At 42.8% G+C, this 20542-nt stretch overlaps 1 protein-coding gene across 7 annotated transcripts in view; it reads left to right on the plus strand.

The window, feature by feature from the left end:
• neo1a (neogenin 1a) overlaps positions 1 to 20542 on the plus strand; it is a 161952-nt gene that overhangs the window by 109477 nt on the left and 31933 nt on the right. For all 7 annotated transcript variants that reach the window (XM_083940586.1, XM_083940589.1, XM_083940587.1 and 4 more), the window contains exons 6-7: positions 3957 to 4111; positions 4232 to 4352. In XM_083940586.1, the coding sequence (XP_083796712.1) occupies positions 3957 to 4111; positions 4232 to 4352 (276 nt within the window). The remainder of the gene's footprint in view (positions 1 to 3956; positions 4112 to 4231; positions 4353 to 20542) is intronic.

A 20542-nucleotide genomic window follows, 5' to 3' on the forward strand; every position in this document is an offset into this window, starting at 1 on the left:
ACTTCCGTGCTGTTTGAGTTGAATAACAGCTGGCGTTGGAAAAACTTCTCTGAATGTGACTTACATCACATTTGCATACGCGTGTTTCATGCTGTAAACAGCCAATTAAGGAAGGTCATCAGACATCTTGCATTGAGAGTCGCCCCTCCACGCGCACACACACACACACACACACACACACACACCTTAACACGCATGTCACCCTCTGTCAAGTCCTGAAAGTTTCTTCCAGCCCCACCGCTCAGGCTTTATTCGTATATTTAGGCATTTCTACTCATTGCTCAGTCCAATAGGTTCCAAATGTCTGAACTCCATTTAGAGAAAATGGTGCATGTCTGCCCTGATGGAGAACGAGGGAGGGGGAGGCTGAAGATGGAGAGATAAATGGGGAGTTATAGAAAGATTAAGAGTCAGAGGGGAAAAAATGAGAGACTAAGTGGTGAAATGGAGAGAGAGAGAGAGAGGGAGAGAGGGAGGGATAAAGAGGGGCTGCAGGGTACCAGTCACCATCTAAACCTGGACCAGCAAACCTCACTAGGGGGCTCTGCACACACATGCACACACACACGCATATATATGTATATATATGTATATATACTGACTGAAAGACATTGCAATACGATGCAAAAACCCATACAAATATAATGAACATGCACAGATTGAGACAGCATGGAGGTACATAAACATATGTTCACATAAATAAGCAGGTACTTACACACTTACACACACAGACTTGTATTACAAACAGCAAAACAAAACAAAGTACACCCGTGCACATATTGCCGGTAGGGAAGGAAGTGTACAGCATGTAGCACCAGTAATAATGGGACATATTCACTCAAACAAAAGAACTGGCATGCTCAATTCAGATATCTTTAGAGTAGGATGGCGGCAGGGCAAGGCGACTTTAGAGGGAAAATTCTCTGATCATTATTGATATAGTACTCTATATTGTGAGTTTCTGAGCTCTGCCTCGACCTGAAAATCAAACAATGAGCATATAAGGTTGTCAGCACTCAAATAAGTATCTAACACTGTTCATATTGCCCAGCAGCAGCAGCAGCAGCAGAAGCCAACAGATGTGTTTCCAACCTAGGCTTTTCTCAGCATTTCCTAACACACACGCACACACTCACGCTCACGCTCACACTCAATATCAAACTCACACATACACACACACACACACACCCTCCTGCCTCTGCTGCACAGCTACTAGAGACATATATCCAGGGGACACCATACTGTGAGAGACAATTCACAGCTCACACATACTGCAGCAGGAAACACTGGTACACACACACAGACTGCGGATACACACACACACTCACGCACAGCAGGGTGATGGCTGACTTGACAGCCATACAGTGATCCAGTCCACAAGGATCACCATCCTCATTTCCATCCTTGTCTCAGTCTTCAATATTCGCCGCGGAAGCTCGCAGAAAAGCGTATCCGCTCATTAAGCAAGGCGAGGGGCGGTTTCAATGTTTTGTGACACTGTTTTGTGTTGGACTTGTTCTGACACATTATCATATGTGTAAAACTGGCATTTAGAAATTGCAGTAATCACTGTAGGTTTTTGTTGAAACACTGTTATTTTTCTTTCACTTTGTGTCGTCACACCTGAATGGAAACCCCAGTCCTGTGCTACATCTACACTGTTTATAATATATATAAACAGTGTAGATGTACTATGTATTTTCTGTTTGAATTCATGATTTATTTCAACAGTCTGAGTGACATGACGAATTTGAAGCTGTCATTAAAAAGTGGAGCTTGTTGGAGCGGTCGGTGGCACAGTGGTTTGAGCAGTCGCCCCGTGTAACGAGGCTGAAGGTCGACTCCGACCTGCGGCCCTTTGCTGCATGTCTCCCCCTCCCTCTCACACCCCATTTCCTGTCTGTCTTATATAATAAAGTCTTGAGAACTGCCCAAAAAATAATCTTTCAAAATAAAGTTGAGCTTGCAGGGTTTGACGAGAACAGTGAACAGTAGCAGCTATGTGCTGACATGTGCCATTTTAACTGCACAAATGCCTTCAACAGCAAAAAGCATTCGCAAAGAAATACTCACACACTGTTGAAATGGTTTTGATTTTTTATTTGCTATAGTTCATGTATGAAGTGGCATTCAGTTAGGTTTTTGGTTTGACAGTTTACACAATCTGGTGTATGTAAGAGTCTATCACATTTCAATCACATTTTGCAATTAAAACTGCACAATAAAGATTAAAAATATGACTTTCAAGGCGTGCTGTAAAGCATTTTGTTGGAATGGCATTGTTTTATCTCTTGTGTTGGGCGGGAAGATACCAAACAGACGAGCAAAGTGCAGAAGTAGCTCAGTCCATAGGTGACTTGGCTGGGAACCGTAGGGTCGCTGGTTCGAGTCCCCGTGTGGACCATGTATGGAGCGTGGACTGGTGGCTGGAGAGGTGCCAGTTCATCTCCTGGGCACTTCCGAGGTGCTGTTGAGCAAGGCACCGAACCCCCAACTGCTCGGGGCGCTGGTCACTAGCAGCCCCCTCGCTCTAACATCTCTCCCTAATTGCATGTATAGGCCCTGTTTGTGCATGTGTGTATTTCGGGCCTGTGTGTGTAACACGTATAATAATAAGAGTGAAAAAAAAAAAAAATCCAATTTCCCCGTGTGGGATTAATAAAGTAATTCTTCTTCTTCTTCTTCTTCTTCTTCTTCTTATAAGGTCAGGATAATACAATCATGTATCCGTAGTGCCCAATTAAGATGCACTGCTTCCTAGTAGTTCCTTCTTTGGTGCAGAGCTATGTATACAGGGAATTGTTTCTTTTGCAGTTTTAATTACAACTTTAATTCAGGACTCTTACTTTTCTCGCTGTTGGTTACAGTGTTTCCCAACAGAATGAATGCTAATCTGTTAACGAGCAGTTTCATTTTAGGGTAAATTAGCCGTATCTGCATCAAGCATACGAGGGGGACTTGACCTCGCAACCTGCTTCTCCACTGAATAAAGCCAGAAAGGAACCCTGTTCACCCACTGCTAATATCCAATCAACCCATGCGAAAAAAGCCACAATATAGATGCTAATAACTAGCTATCACAGAGCCCAGGGGGCTGTTAGTGAAGCTCGACACACTGCGACACACCAACAATACAGTCATTTAAACTGTGGTCAGCGAGGTTGCCGCTTATCAGAGAATGCACAGAGGCAGCAAAGGTACTTGTGCACAGAAACGCGCACACACACACACACACACACACACACACACACACACACACACACACACACACACACGGACACACATGCACACACACACACACACACAGTCTGTCTTACTCTGTCTCTCCTCACATACAAATGCAGTCCAATTATAGAGAGAGGACGAGGCCTGGGCCCTGCACTGCCAGTGACCTTGTTCCAGGACAGATTGATGAGGCGCTGTATCACCCCACCAGATCAAATAACTCCTTCCTGGCCCTCATTACTGGGACTAGCGGAGATCTGCAAGCGCGCAGCTTAGCTAGTGTAGCATGCTAACACACTGGTACCAAAGTAGCTGTTGCTTTTGCATACATAAGAACAGAGGTAATTTAACCTTTTTATCGGATATTCAAAGTGTTGCCATCTGCTGAAAAAGGTCGCAGCTCTGTGAAGGGTGCGGCAAATAATTGGATAGGTTTTTGTTGGATGATCCCGTTTGTTGTTCTTTCCACCCTCCCGTCACTGGCAATTTGGCAGTGCAAGGGGCGGCATGGCATCACTTCTTGTTCATTTCCTGGCAGTGACCAGAGTGCCGGTGTTTGATGTGCCTTGTTAGTTATGACAAATTGTTTACTGAATTTCATAAGGAAAAGATGACCTGCACATTTTTCCTTTGCTTGAACTGTTTTAGTCAACTCCACCAAACTGTCACAGGAAATGTGCTGTACCGTTGTTTCATCTTTTAAACTCCTCTTTCTCCTCTCTACTCCACAGTTCCTCCCCAGTTTGTGAAGCGGCCGGACAACATTTATGCCTACGAGTCCATGGACATCATCTTTGAGTGTGAGGTTTCGGGGTCACCAGCGCCCACTGTCAAATGGGTCAAGAATGGAGATGCTGTCATCCCCAGTGACTACTTCAAAATAATTGTAAGCTAAATGTCCACTAAAGTTACACCTTCCTCCCTGTTCTGCGCCTACTTGTGACATTATTAAGAGCCTGTCTTTGTTTTTCCCTTTTTTCTGTTTTTCTTCCTCCCTGTTCTGTAGAAGGAGCACAATCTGCAGGTTCTGGGTCTGGTCAAGTCGGATGAGGGTTTCTATCAGTGCCTTGCTGAAAACGATGCGGGCAACATCCAGTCGAGTGCCCAGCTCATCATCTTAGATCACGGTACGCCACTCACCAGCATCACCCGCTACTGTGCAAATCTGATGCGCTAGTTAACAAGATAAAATTGATTCCTACTTGAGACGACGACAAAAACACAAAATTGAAAAGATGCTTCCGCAATGACATAATTATTGCCAGGAGCAGCTCAGAAATTAACTGATCAGTTCTGCTCAGACGCGCAGGCACTGCAGCTGTAAATGCAAGCATCTGTTCACAGTTTGAACAACAACAACAGTCTCATCACAATGACCCCTGGGATTATTTCTAAGCTTTTATAGTCACACCTTCTATTAAACGCAGTTATGGAAGCTGGAGTTTATTAATTTTTACAATTACGTTTTTGTAAAGCAAGTAGGTAATTAGGTTTTTTTAAAGTGTCATGCACCCGGCCCACATGATAATACAAACATAACAAACAAGAGCATATAACATGAGAGCAAAAGAACAAATAACATAGAACTACATACGTACATGTCAAACAAAGTGAAACTATGTCAAACCACACATAAACACAGTCCTACTCCTTAGACATCACAGCTATAAAGCATAACTTTGGCACATCTAAGGCACAGAATGTGCCTTTAACACATCAAACATTCAGGACCCCATGCTGTTGCTTGGTATCTAACACAAACTGAGCGAGTGAGGTAAAACACTTCTGATGTCTGCATTCATCAGACACAGCAAACAAATCAGGACATTCTGCAGACATTTTACTATGAGTATCTTATCGCAAAATTTATGGGGTGCTAGCTGCGCAACAAGGATGTTGGGGGATGCCCACAGCAGATCGTGTCCAAAATAAGATGCTAAACAGAACACGGATCCTAGCTTGTCTGTTTTTTTCCCCTCTATGTGTGGCTACGTGACCCTCCAACAGATAAAAAGTACATGGAATTGTGTAAAAAATGCATAACTAACTGCAAAACATAGGCACAAAGTGAAGTTGGTAGCAGCGACACGCTAGTGACATTCTGTGTAGAGTGTAAAAACCCTGTTGCGCCACACCTACAAATGCTGCGTTCCCCATGTATTTTAGCCGTGAGATTGCGATATAATAGACACTAAAACAACTGCATTTCCTTTTTTACCTCTTCAAGGTCACACAGGTGACACTTTAAATATCAAGTACAGTTGTGGTTACCTGTAGCTCAGAAAAATCCAGTGTAATTAAAAAAAAAAAAAAGCAATAAATGAAACGATCTCTGCTAAAATACTCCCAACAAAGGCTTGTAACACAGGAGCTAGCATGGTAATAGGTTGAGTCTTCTGCTCGCTCTACCGTTCACCTTATTTATAAACACCTCAATGGATTCTAGAGGCTGTGCACATCTGTGAGAGTGTGTGTAGTAAAAAAAATGAAAACCACTGGGATCTTGTTAAACCAGAGGTGCCTCATAGGAAACAGAATTGTATCTGGGGCAAACGATGCTTGGTTTGCACACAGTCCATTCCACGTTTAGTGTTACAGAAATGTTGTGAGGACTTTGGGAAAGCGGCTTCACACAATGCCTGTGCTTTGATGCCGCATCCTGAGACATGTACAGGCCGAGCCGTACCTACACGTGAACTCACACGCTGGTAAAGCGAGAGCGCCTTGATAGCTGCAGCGTAGTCTCTCTCTCTCTCTCTTTCCCTTTTAAAACAGAAGTTAAGCTGCTGACACCAAGTACAGTGGCTAAGGGCGGGGAAAAACTGTAGAGGTAAATGTGGGAAATGAATTTAACATCATAGTTCTTGAGGTAATTTTGTTTCATTACCTCTGACGACTGGAGAAATTGTAATACAACTTCAATCTGAGATCATTTGCACAGTCATAAGGATTATAGTCTAACCCACGGGGCTTGTAAAATAAAAAAATAAAGAAACAACTCTTCCTCAAACAAGAAAACAACAAGAAATTTAAAATGATAACCAGGATATAATTTCACTTTAAAGCATCATCTAAATGAAACAAGGCAAAACGGAGGAACATTGAAACGGCAAGGGGAATGAAGGTAAATCAATCCTAATGCGGCAGAACTCAGAGGGTTTTTTCCTGTTTATTCTTTACAATATAGTCAAGACTTTACTGTTGACTCAGACTCTCCCATTTCGTCGAGGAAGACGAAATTTAATCGAGCGCAAACTCCCCCTCACTCGAAGCAGGTGGCTAATGGATTAGCATAGCGGTGTCCAACCGGTGGCCCCCCAGCTGTGTCATCCCCTCTGATTGAAGGACAGTAAGTCAGAAATAATGATGACCTGCAGCTCATTGGGTATTTGTGTTTGACACCATTCATGAGGGTTTCGCCACTTTACATGGCCCCTGGTCTTTCCAGTTTTTGTTTGAGTTGAAGATAAATGGGCTGAATTACTGCGGCAGCTGGCCTCGTACACGGGGTCTGCCCTTAGCGGGGCTTTGAAGATATTAATCTCTGTTTAATCCATAAATATCACAGCAAATCTTTTCTTTTCTTACTTTTCTAAGTGTGTGCAACTGTGTCTTTGTCACGGTAATACTAATCCAAACACACTCACTGCCAGATAGTTTTTCCAGTTTCCTGTTTATTCATCAGTTTATTATCCAGTCATCATCTGAGTCTCAGATGATAGATCTAGAAAACAACTGAAGTCGCAGCGATGTGCTGTTTATTCTTTCTGTAAATTATTGACGTTTTGTGCTTGTACAGACGCATCCACTGCGGCACTCTCCACTAAGGCTTGCTGCACTGTGTTAAAGCAATTTCCTCTCTCAGAGGTGCAACGGTGAATCAATGAGAACATGTTTGAAATCCTCTTATTTTCTACACCTATTAGTGTTTTGTGAGGACGGCTGTGTAATGTGAGATTGAAATGCCTCTCTTTGAGTTCTAGGAGAGTTGTGTCTCTCTCCTTCGAGTCTGTTCTTCCCTTTTTTCCTCCTGGACAAATACAATTCTACAGCCATCTGCCACCTTTCTCCTCACTACCTCTCACTTTCTCCCTCCTTGCCTTTCACAGCCACCTGCTCTCTGTGATAATCCAACACACTGGGCTTTCTGTTAATTGTGCTGGCTTGAATATTCCCCCTATATGGCCAGCCCCGCACAGCTGGGCATCTTTGTCCACTTCTTAACCCGCTTTTACACAAATGCTCCTCCTGCTCTTTGCTGTCCCTGTGGGTTGCGCCTCATTCAGGTGTCCCGCTCACACCTGGCAGGCTTGAATCATCCTGAAACAGGGCCAGAAAACACCCTGTCTGTCTGTCGGCTGCCTTGCAGTCGGGGAAGATAAGCCAGGGGCTTGCCACGGGGATAAAGTTGTCTTCACCCAACAGGGAAATCAATGGGGGTGAACTGCATCTAAACACCCAGCGGCTGCGTATTGGCTAATGTTCATTAGTGGTCCTAATCTTTGCATCTTGACACTGCCAGCTGCAATTAAATGTCCCTCTGATGATGATTCCCACTTGTGGGTGTTTGGAATGGAAAAAGGTCAGCTGTTAGCATATGAACAGTATCATGATGGTTATTTAAAGTGATACTGTATGTGCTTTGTATCAATACTTTGGCTTTGAACTCCAGTACAGTAGATACCAGTGGGTTAATACATGGGCAAATATCTGCAGAAGATTAAAAATAAAAAAGCTTCCCCTCAAAGTTCCTCTCATATCATTTCACTTGAGCAATCCTTAAACCTTGAGAAAACAGATATTTGGGGCAATGAAGGTTAAAAATAGGACTGCAGATCGCAGTCTCACAATTTTCCTGGACATTCCTCAGTCGTGTGTAATTTGGGTCAACTAGTTACAAACAGATGCGGGTAAATAGGAGAACAAATGCCAAAAGAGTGGACCTAATTATGCAGTGCACTGCAGGCCAAGAAAGTGCCTCCTAATGCCCCTTATAATACTGCCACGTTCAGACATCACCTTCTGGAAGAACTGGACGGTCGTGTAGTTGTTTGAGTTTCTGTCGTTTGTTACGTTTCGCCGCAGAGAAAGAAAGCAACATGACTTCTCACGCTGACAAATGCTAAATCATTTCTCAAATATGTGTGTGTATATATACATTTATCCAGAAACAGTATAGATGTTAAGATTACTCACAGGTTCTCTGTTTTCTCACTGAACCTCGTAGCATTAAATCGACCCCAATCTGTATATATGCAGTTATTGGATTCAACAAAGACCATTTTGATCAGGAAATATTCTCACTAAGTTTTATTTAACAACTGCTTACTGTATATGTTTCATCAGCTTCTGAGCAGATTGGCACGTGCTCTTCTCATTAAACTATAAATACGACCACCAGTCACCATCATGACGGTTCCCTGCTGGCAGCTTCACTGTTTGCTGTGGACATGTAGACCTCATTGTCAAATTGATCATGAAGTGAGATAAGTCAGCTGCAGATGAAATGCTATTTAAGGGATTGTCGTCACGTGTCACCTATGGAGAGAGTGCAGCAACAATTTGCGGCCTTTTCCAAACACATGATTATGTGAAGCGTTTATGCATGATACTGTAGTAGGCAGCAATTACAGCTTGGAGAGGAAATGGGTCACGTTTTTCAACTTTGAAGTTGTGCACGGCTAGACAAAGCGCTTGTTTATATGATTGTCATCTTTCCATATACAGTACAAAGACTGAGTGTGCGTTTGAAGTTTGATAAGGTGGCAAACTAAAATGTATGCCCAGTTTTTGCAGTGTTGTTGCTTTTTGTGTAGTTCTCTGAGCAGAGCTGAGATTGTTGCCTTCTAGAAGTGGAGAGCTGCGTTTGACATTAACATTTCAGAAACCGGGATTCAAAAACAGAAAAGTCACTGCGTGTTTTTCCGCATTATGTATTCTCGTTTTAACAATAACAAACCCAAGGCCACATACGAGCCTATGAACTCTTAGTAGATGCCCACTTTTCAAAAATGGCAAGTTTAAGATTCAAGCTCCCACAGTAAAAGCTTAATATCAAAACTGCAGGCAGATCTGCTTTTAACATTGGCAAACAAAAGAGAAGTGCATGCACTCACTTTGCTGTTTGCCCCTAAGTGCATGTTTTTGGCTTTTTTATGTTTGCATAATTTCAAGAGATGCACTTCCATTTGCATCGGCATACTTATTTCTGCGCCTTCCATACGCAGCACAGGCTTTAACATGGAAATATCCTCTGTCTGAGTTTGTCTGTCCCTCCATCTCTCCTCTCTTCTCCTCCAATCCCCCCAGCACACATGAATAATGTTTGACATTTTGCCTCCTAGTGCCAAAGCCAAGTACTTCACTAGAGAGCCTGAAAGCTTGTTTGGATGTACAAGCTCCGAGCTCTCATGCTGCTTTAGCCACAAATGTTGCAAGTCAATTTCACTGAGATGAATGAAAGAGAGGGATTTCACTCAGTACTTTGCCAACTTTGGGTAAAAGATAACACAATTAAAATAAATATCAATCGATGCTTGATGCTGGAGTGCTGCACAGCTACATAAATCCTACCTTTGTTATCCTGTTGGCTGGTATTTCTAACTATTACTCAGGTTGTTTATGATAAATGGAAGAAAAAAAACGAAAACATCTCACCATTTATGATGCAAATGCAATTATTCAAGCTTTTTTTAATACAAAACTTAAACAGACACGCAGTCCTCCTCAGTCCCTTCCTCTTTCATCTTGTTCTCCTTCCCTTTCTCTCTGCTTCCCTCTTTCTACCTCTATCCCTCCTCCTCTGCCTTCATCTTCCCCTTTACCCAGCCATGCTGCCATTAGTTTTCCCTCCCCCCCTTAGACCTGTGGCAGCAAACAGAAGAGCCCTGTCCTCCCCTCCCATCAGAGGTACTAGACCCCTACTGAGAGATGGAGATGCCTCATCACCGCCTGAGTGCTCACTGTGCATCCTGGTTTTCCTCACTCTCCATCACTGTGTATTTATGAGTGCAGGCATCGGGAGGGCTGGCATGATAAACTGACGTGTGCGCTGTCCCCAAAGCTGCAGCCTGACAAAGTGACAGGCACAGGGAGATACTGGCAGAGTTTAGAGAGTTTCACATACCGTAACTTCATTAGTAAATCAATTAATCACAGCAGACTCGAGCACCAGACCTCCCTGTGAGATGACACTGAGACCAAGAGTCTCCTGCAGTATCTGAAGACGACTGCCATTAACAACCGAAAGCAGATGCGCGCATCGACTCTCATTGGCTTTGATCTGGGCAAAGACAGATAACACCTAATAAAGATTATTCCTCAGAAAGGATCCAGAAGTCGAGAAAACCCACACACGTTTTTTTGTTTTTTTTTAAGATGTCTCTAATTTACAACACATGAAACCAAATGAAGTGGAAAGTTTGAACTTGGCTGTGAAGACAAACAGAGGCAACATGGGGCCTTCTGTACTGTTAGTATAATAAGTTAATTTGGGGAAAAAATGAATCTATACATATCGCTGTAAAGGCATTAAGCTTAAACAAACAAAATCCCTGGATTAAGAATGTAGCCAACAACTCCTCTTACTGGAAACGAGGAGCCCAGAATCATTTTTAGTTGTTGCAGCCACACAGAAAATCACACTTCAATAAAACATTAACCCACAAGAAAACTATTGGCAAGAAACAACCACAACATAAAAACATACAGATAAATAGAACGGAGCCATTACAGCCGGCTATAAACTGAACACAACCCGGCCACAGAAAGATGTTATGGACCTGGTTGCCAAGAGCAATTCTGTTCACGCTGTGGTCATCAAAAAGCTGAGAAAGCTCCAAACTCTTCCACCTCATGAACAAAATGTTATACTAAGCCATAAGAGAGATGGATTCTCAAAACAGAACTGATATCTGCAGCAAATTTGTAACACAAACAGGCACTAAAATATTGAAACTGTATCGTTGCAACACGAGCAGTAATTATTTCCACATGGACTGCCTTTACACATGAGGGACGAGAACACAGCAGCCTAGATTAATTGTTATGGTTGTGTGCAGACATGGAAGCAGGAGGGGTTTATGTACAAATATTTCTTGATGTTGTCCTCTTTTAATACAAATCAAGAAAGTACTTAAATTGATATTGAATTGAGAGTAAAGAGAAAGATAAAGAGAGATACTTAAAAGGAAGTCTCTGCCGTCCCAGAGACTGCTGTCAGTGTGGCATACTGTGGTAGCGCCTCTGGCTAGTGTCGAGGAGAGAAATTCACTTTATTATGAATCCACATAATATAAAATGTAACTGGATCACGATTAAACAACAAAGACACGGGTTCAGTGAAGTTCGAGTAGGCAGCGCAGCGAAAAAAAATCAGCTTAACACATTTGTAGCAGACAAGCCACGAACAAGAAATCCTTCCACTACATCCGAGCGCCGCCGTTATTCCCTGTTCAAATCAAGGAGTGAGAATAGGCTGCTAAAAGACCCTTCCCTCCAGCCAGACTCTACCCACAATGAATAAAAGCTCAGGCCCACTTCAGGGAATACGGTGTGCTCCATCATCTGCTAGCGGGGTCATGGCCGGGCCAGCAGGAGCAAATGTGCATCGTTGTGAGCATGTGAATGTGTCAGCACAGCGCGGGACCGCTCAACATGTTTTCTGTTGACTCGGTCTGCATCGTAACCTTCGACAGCAGGCGACAGTGTGAAAATGGGACCGTTAAACAACATGCCATTTACTGCTGAGATACACATGCACGCACACATACGGTCACACATTTCTCTCACTGTATCGTGATTGCCTTTACGAGGGCGTCGTGACATCACAGGGACACAAACCAATCATGTTTACCGATTGGTCCGCCGAGATCGTTTGTCATTGTTGGTTCAAGCCAGCAATCATCATGTCAAGGACGCTCTCTCGTGCCTTGACTCTTTGTTTCCTGCTCCATCTCTGTCATGCACAAGATGTACACAAGTCATTGCACACACACATATATATATACACACACACACACGGTACAGGGGTGGAATAAACGCCTGACAGACGCCTGTGACAACACACTGCAGCAGGCCATTCCAGGCATAATTACTGTAGTTGTGGACTATTGAGTGTTCAGCCTCTGTTCAGGAGGTGTTGATTAAACTCGATGGTAATTTTTGCGGCTCCCTTTTGTGGTGCTGTTTATTTTCAAAATTGCAATTTCCAAAAGTCAACATTACACTGTAATGGACATCCCATTAGCACGATGCAGAAACCGAGATAACAAGCCTTAAAGAGGGGGGAGATGAGTCTGTTGTCTGCACTAAGCACAAGCTAATAAAGTACAACTGGGGATAAAATTGCCCCCGAAAAAGTGGTTGAATCCTTTTGCATTTAAAAAACATCCATGTACCTGTACCTGTTCTTCAACAGATGCGTTTTACATTTGTTTGTTTGTTTGTTTGTTGCATTTATTCCGAATATTTCTCCCAAAAAAAAAATAATACACACATGTGTACATACACATACATGTACATACATATCTACAACAGTAATCACATTCATCATGAAATAAAATATTCGAAAAGGAGTGAGAAGAAGTTAAACTTATAAACTCCCACCCCTGATTCTTCTTTATAACTTACAACAAAAATAGAAATGAGCTTCCTAGCCCGACAGATTTCTTATATAAAAAAATAAAAAAATAAAACAGAAAATGCTTTGCCGAGTGCTAAGCAAAAAAAAAGTCCTCAACGCACATTAAAGTAACACACATAAAGCTGTACGTGTGTTTACCAAAAAAATAATACGTGATTCAGATACACACAGAAAGATATATAGAAAAGAATATCCACCCCCGTACTTTACACTACATTCACGACATGCGGCCGCAGGTTCTGGTTCTGCGGCTGCTATTATAGTATTAAGTACCTAATCTTAATTTGCAGTCATATAGTATTTTTGCTATGGGTGAGATTTGGTTGATTTAACAAATGTGATAATATTGTTGTTTTATTCAGAACATTCAAATCATATTTATAAACCCTTGTGATCATGAAACGGAAATATAAAAAGCAAATCAGGGGCGTTTGATGGAGAATATTAATTATATGTAAATGTGGATATATTCTATTAAATTCTGCCTCAAAGCTCACTATATTGAAATTCAAATTTGGGGATAGAGCCCTAAAATGTGCACACAGGGTCTTAACTCGAATACACACACACACAGAATCTCTTTGACGTGCACACACACACACACACACACACCGTTAGAGATAGTGATTAGTGAACGTGTTCCCTCGCTGGCGGCTGTAGGATTCTGATCACAGGGATTGTCGCCTAAATTGATTGTGAAGAGCTGAAATCAGCCTCCACCAAATTGCTGTGTTTATTCAGCCGCCGATGCCAAAGTAAGTGTTTGTGTTGCGACTCTGTCTCTCAGGGATGGTGAGGAGTGTGTGTGTGTGTGTGTGTGTGTGTGTGTGTGTGTGTATGTGTTTACAAGCCCAGGCTCTCACAGCACGGGCTGAACTTTTCTATGGGTTGTATTTACTCAACCGTGGTGAAAGGCTTTGCTTCATTTATAAATGGTCTGTCGCCTAAGTGCTAACTGCAAAATGTTATAGGTGCCTATTTTGCTCTTGTGTTGCGCAGGAAAGTGAAAAAAAGGTTAAAAAGTGGCCGTCAGTGCCTGCGTCAGTGCTGTTTTTTTGAAGGTCAGTCTTGTTATCAACACCAGTTTTAGATCTGACTGCGTACGTATGTGCGAGACCTGCCTTTATCCTGACAGTCTGTTTTTAAACACCTCGCCAACACGTGCCCTTATTTACGCTAAAACACCATGCACTTCCAACACACACTCATCCAGGATGCCGAGCTGATGTTTTTGGACGTGGACAGTCCTCTGGGTGCAGTAATTGGAAGTACCACATGGCACAAAAACATCACTTTCCCTTCACACCCTTCCCTTAGCTGCAGGCAGCTTGACCCCTGTGAGCGGCGCCACCAAAGCTGGAGCTTTTATCTTTCCTGTAAGCAGCCGCCCCCCTTCTCTCCGCCCAGCCTCCCACTTTCCATAAGCTAAAAGTAGAATAGTGAGTAACATCACAGTGGGTTGTGGGCCTCCCGCTGCCTGCTAGCATCGTGTGATAGCAGCTTCTCAGTGGGACTAACCCAGGGAGGTCGCTTTATTGGTAGGAGTCTGATTAGTTGGCCTGTTTGTTAGCGAGTCTCCCAAGGGGGGTGCAGCTGCTCCCACTTCCCGAAAACATCCTATTTGACCTTTTTCAGCACTTCCCAGGTTGTTCCAACTCCTTTCACATTATACATAAAACGACACAAGTGCATGTATACACACATACACACGTGTTACACGGAGCTTTCTCTGAAATCAATTACTTCATCCCAGCCTTGCTCTGTTCCACTGCAAAGGTTGAATTGTATTTGTGTATCTCTAAGGTAATAAGATACAAAGGCAGGCAGTGCAGAGAGCTTGTTTCCGGTCCTGGGCATTGGTGGAGAAATGCTCTGGAGATGTGCAGCATCACTGGCTGTTTTGATGTGCTTGAAAGGCGAGCCCAAGGGGCCTCGCTTCCCTCTCCTAGCCAGCATGTGGTGCACATGATGCATATGATGCAGATTTATTGAATTAGGAGGAAGGTGGAGGGGAGGGGGGTTTACGTTGTATACCATCTTCATTTACATAAAGAGTCTGGGTAAGCAGCTGTCGGCCTCATGATCACGCATGTTTCTGCGAGTGTGTGCGTGTTGAAGCAAGACGTTCAGGGGAACAAAGCAATCACACCCAAATAAACTCACCAGTGGCTCCCGGATCAAGGGGGTACATGTGTTTGATGGTGAAGGGACGCTGTATGTACACACAGTGGATGATTAATTATTGATGTACCCGACCCCATTCAATTACTGTCGTCTTTTCCAAATGGGGCCGTTAGTTTTCCCCTGCGTGTTGAGATCTGTGGATCCTCTGAGGGGTTCTTTTCTCTCCGTAGAACCTATATGGCATTTTACACATTCCCACACATTAAAAACCCTCTGCTCAATGTTTATTTTGAGAACCCAGCGCAGGGATTGTCACTTTATTCTTGAAACCATATTACCAGAGAGTAAATTGCCGCAGGGCCAGGAGTGGATGCAAACACAGACATACCATCATCTCATCCAACACATACCCCATACAAATGCCTTCAACCTTGTTTATGAAGGCCCACAGGAAATTGAAGAATGTTGATTTTGGATGTGAAAAACAAGATGTATGTAAAATTTCACACACTCTGCCATTTAGGAGGGAATCGCTGCAGGGTTTCGGAGAGACATGTTTTTCTAGTTGATAAACAAGAACACACACGGACTTTCTAAGGTTTTAGCCGCCTGATAGATAGACAGACCATCCTTGGAAGAAAAACACCCCCCTCCATCCCTCTAAAGTATTTGCTGCATCACCACATGGCATCCAGGAGGCCCGTGGATCTATCAGATGGGTTCTCACACACCCCACTTTGTCTCCGCCACCACAGGAGTGTCAGGGAGTGTGGAGGCATAAATACGTCTGTGACCCACTCCGAACCCTTTCTAACAGCATTCATGTTCTGCGCTTATTGAAGCAGAGAAGCTGTGTTACGCTGTTTATTGGACACGCTGTTGACCCGCACACTCTCGGTGCAGTGAAGCGGGCAGCATCGTCGGTGTGAGATGGCCCGTTTTTTCAGTATTTTGTACTTGACCAGACGAGTGCTAACCTCAAAGTTCTGTCTCTTAATTCGCCCGTCTTTGATGTGTCCCCTCTGGCCCCACCATCAGCATCTCCATCACTTTCAAAGATTGCAACAGAAAAATATTTCATCCACTCGAGACTTAATGAGGAGAACATTCATTTTTTAGGAGGGATTGCCGCGTATTTCTTTTAATTAATAAAAGCTAATTTCACTCCTGGGGAACATATTTCAAACATTTTTCAATCTTAATGCACACGCCCAAGAAAGTGATTGTGAGGAATGTAGAGGAGGTGCTGTTTGACATTTTTGGCAAATCTTCCTGAGACACAAAGAGTTTTTTTTCTGTTGGGATAATGTCAGCGAGTTGGAACACCTCGTCAGTTTAAGCCTTTGTGAGGTTCGAGCTGCACCTCAATCTCGACTTTCTCTGATTATCACAGAGGGAGGGGATGTGTGCCGTTACCGATACTGTATCTGAGTCAGTTTCCCTTTCGGCCAGTGATAAGGTGTACACAGCACAAGGTGCAGGAAAGGTCCAAAAGTCAGATCTCATATTCTAACAATGCCCCCCCCCCCCCCCCCCCCCGTGGTGAAAATGGCAGCGATTGAATGATTTCTGATTGTGCACAAAGCACTTTTTTCCTTTGTCGATGAATGTCTCAGATTTTAATTATGTAGTTGTATTTCATGTATTGTTGTAAAGCTTGTAAAGCACTTTAAGTGTTGAATATTGTGTTAAAAATTGAGTTTATTATTGTTCCCGACAAGTTAGTCAGGAGTAAATGAAGAGGGAAAAAAGACGCGCACGGTCAGCCTTTTATTCTTCCTCCTCCCGATTTCTGTCTTCACCTCTCACTTTATCTTCACTTGAAACATCTGTCTTCTCTTTCTGACACTGTTTCCTTTGTCGGCGCGTTAAGGAGCTGCTCAAATGTCATGAGCTGTCAGGCTTGCTCATCTTTCCACTCTTATCTTGAAAGGGAGCGAGGGGTACAGGGAAAATCAGCCATACTTGTCAGTGCAGCTGCTCTCAGGAAACAACAGTTTTCCCGCAACCTTAACATTTTAATGAAAGTGGCTGCCTTTGTTCAGAAGAAAGTTATGATTTCTCTAATAACACCTTAATGCACTTCAACCTTAAAATCATCCGCTATATCGCCATGTGACTGTTACATGTCCGTATGAAGCTGCACAAAGACTTCCAGTTTTAATCGACATCTGCTTTATGTTGGTCTTTTGAAAGCTCTGGACGAGGCTCTTTGAGTACATTGTTCATTCTTGCTCTGTTCGTTCTATGGCAGATAAAAGTACTGACTCGGTAATGGACCATTAGCATTGTGCTGGATCCGTCTCTTATGCAGCCATCATTACCAAGCCACATTAGACATGGAAACTAGTTCTGAGAAAATCCACTTTGCAAGCGTCTGGCATGGCCTGCTGTATTCCCTCTGAAAAGGCTATCTGCCGTTACAGCGCTGTGGTGCTTCTGGCAGATATCTGCATTCAGTAGATTTATACTCTCCTGGTGCAGGTGTGTAACCAGTGAGGTAGGCTCTCTTATCTGTGTACTCAGACCAGACGATGAAGAGAAAACTGCTTGGCATAACTTTACAGCGACGTTCACTGGGGAACATAGCAGGGGATTATAAAGTTAGCAGCACAAGATAAAAGTTAAAGTTATGAGGCTTTAATCAGAACTTTAACGCTACTCCAATTATTTTAATTTCAGAAAGGTCTTTCACTCCCATTGAATATTAAGATGAATGCTTTGCTATGCATGTCTTTGTCTTGACTGTTTTTGCGTATTGGTTTCCCAGATTTATTATGCAGATCTACAGTAACCTTCCTCATTAAGCCTTAATGCCAGCCATTCATTACCTCTGGCACAGAGACTAATGGCACTATTAATCAGCTATGAATAGAGCTTGGCAGTGGCAGTGGGATGCTGACACCTCCTTACAGTTACACTTTTAGGCATGCATGTACAAGACAGATTGTCACAAGGACATCGAAAACTGCCTGGCATGTCAATTACCTACAGCTGACAAAGTGTGTGAAGATGGAAAATACATGTAATGGACCTTTGCCTATCCCACAATGCATTTCTTTACAGACTTTCCTGTACTTTGTGGGGGTTTTTTTCTTCTAATAATATGTCTACACATACATGTCTGAAAGCTTGGCTCCACTTCAGTCATGCCCGATTCTGTCTCTGTTAACAAGTGGTGGCTCATCTCCAGACGATGCGATATTTTTGGATACGGGGGATCCTGTCCTGCTTTTATATCTATACGTTTCAAACTGTTTGCTCATTTAAAGTGAAGGAAAGGGGCTGTAAAGGGAAATGTGGACATTTGCTGATATCTGCCTTTTATATGCTCGACTCTTGATAATATTTCTCATGTTATTTGTGAGCTGGAGGTTGTTGAGTATAGTAGGGCCCAGGCTTGTACTACTTCCTAACTAAAGGTGTGACATAATCAGTATGAGTATAAATAGTTCATTATCTTCATCTCAATAACTTGTTTCACAAACCTGCTCTCTTAGAATTCTGTTTATTTTTGCTGAATTCGCCTGAAGCAGTTTTATTCAACCTGAACTTTAAAGGGGCAATAACTGATTTCCTTTGGGGTTTTTTTCTTCTGTGTAATAAATATTGAAATATGTGATATTAGATTCTGTCAGTCTTGTCACAATTTGTTTAGTTATGTCACAGTAGCCTTCCAGTTGTAAACAAGTCTATATGCAAGCCTCTCTAGCTTAGAGACTTTTTACAGAAAGGTGTGAACGCAGCCTCCTGGGTAGCGTTGTCAACAGGGTCAGTTAGTTTAGATGTGGGTCTGTTAATCCAAAGTAAAAAGAAAGCAGGCTTTCTTTAAATAATTTGACTATATTTATGAACTTCCAGATATGTTTTCTTGATCTCCCTCCTTGTTTCCTTTCTGTAAAACATCCCCAGTATTAACTTTAGTATTTCTCTTTGTTTTTATTCTGAGTTTTTTCACCTAATGAAAGTTATTTATTTATTTATTATGAGTGGAAGTTTGTCTCTAATTTCTGACAGTATTCGCTGCATATTCTCACTGCATATAATAAACAATGTCTCTTGGATTGTGGTCCTTTAGTAATGCAGGAAGTGTTTCCTCATCAGTAAACCTGAAGCTTTTGTGTATCCTGTGAGCCTGCTTATGGTTAGATAGTGATAGCCTCGTGTGCGTGCGTGCGTGCGTGTGCGTGCGTGCTTGTGCGTGTGTGCATAAATGAGGATAGTTGCTCAGCATCTGGTAATTTACACTGCAGTCAGAGAGTATTAGGAAAATGATATGTTTGCCTTTGTTTTTGGCTCCATTCCAGCAAACTGGATTTGAAATGAAAAATTGTTGGTTTTGAGGTTAAAGTGTTGACTTCGAGCTTTAAGGTTGTTCGAGGTTGTTGACACCCATAAGTGTAGACATTACTGCCCCAACTTTTCCTCTCTACACATACAGACAAGGCAACATGTGTTTTTTTAAGGATCCAGCAGTGGAATAATCTGGACCTCGATCCATCTGAGCTGCTAAAAACCAGACTGAAGGCAAAAATCCCCTGAAATGAGAAAGAAGTGAAGATATCAAGTTTCTGCTAATGTCTTGGAGGTGTAGCTTCAGCCAGACACCGACTTTTGCAACCGTACTTTATTTATGATAAATTTTGTTTTAGGTTTGTGTCAAATAATCTGAAATGAAAGATTATAGTCAGCACTTTAAACCTCATGATTCATAGTTTCAATTGAAATCCAAGGTGTTGAAACACAGATCCAACTCAACACAAAAGGTGTCACATGCCAAAGACTGTTCGGTGTATTTGGTGTGCATACACACAAATGTGTACAAACCCTGTGACATTAAGTCGAGAGGGGGAGGGAGAGGGAGAGAGGGAGAGAGAGGGAGAGAGAGGGGAGAGGAGAGAGGAGAGAGGGAGAGAGAGAGAGGGGAGAGAGAGAGAGAGAGAGAGAGAGAGAGAGAGAGAGAGAGAGAGAGGGAGAGAGAGAGAGAGAGAGGGAGAGAGAGGGAGAGAGAGAGAGAGAGAGAGAGAGAGAGAGAGAGAGAGAGAGAGAGAGAGAGAGAGAGAGAGAGAGAGAGAGAGAGAGAGAGAGAGAGAGAGAGAGAGAGAGAGAGAGAGAGAGAGAGAGAGAGAGAGAGAGAGAGAGAGAGAGAGAGAGAGAGAGAGAGAGAGAGAGAGAGAGAGAGAGAGAGAGAGAGAGAGAGAGAGACTTCATATCACTGCAATCATAAACATCAGTGAACTCTGGGAATTTGAAACGTAAACAAGTATTGAAAGCCGGGTGATGCCGTGACAGACAGATATGCCAGCAGCCGCTTTGTGTTACAAAACAATTTCTCCAGTAGTAATACACCCTTTGCACACTACACTTGTCTGGGCACTTTTTCTATATTTCGGCTTTGCCCTGCAGTCAGTTTCCCTAACCTGCAGACAAATGGTAATGTCATACAGACTGACATTCTTTCCGTATGGTTTCGTTTCAACCACTTGCCGGGCAAATGGAAAGCAGATCTAGCTGAGTCTGACCGCAGATTGTTCCTCCCCAAAAAAAACA

This window comes from Echiichthys vipera (genome assembly GCF_963691815.1).
Source record: "Echiichthys vipera genome assembly, chromosome: 1".
Classification (NCBI taxonomy): domain Eukaryota; kingdom Metazoa; phylum Chordata; class Actinopteri; order Perciformes; family Trachinidae; genus Echiichthys; species Echiichthys vipera.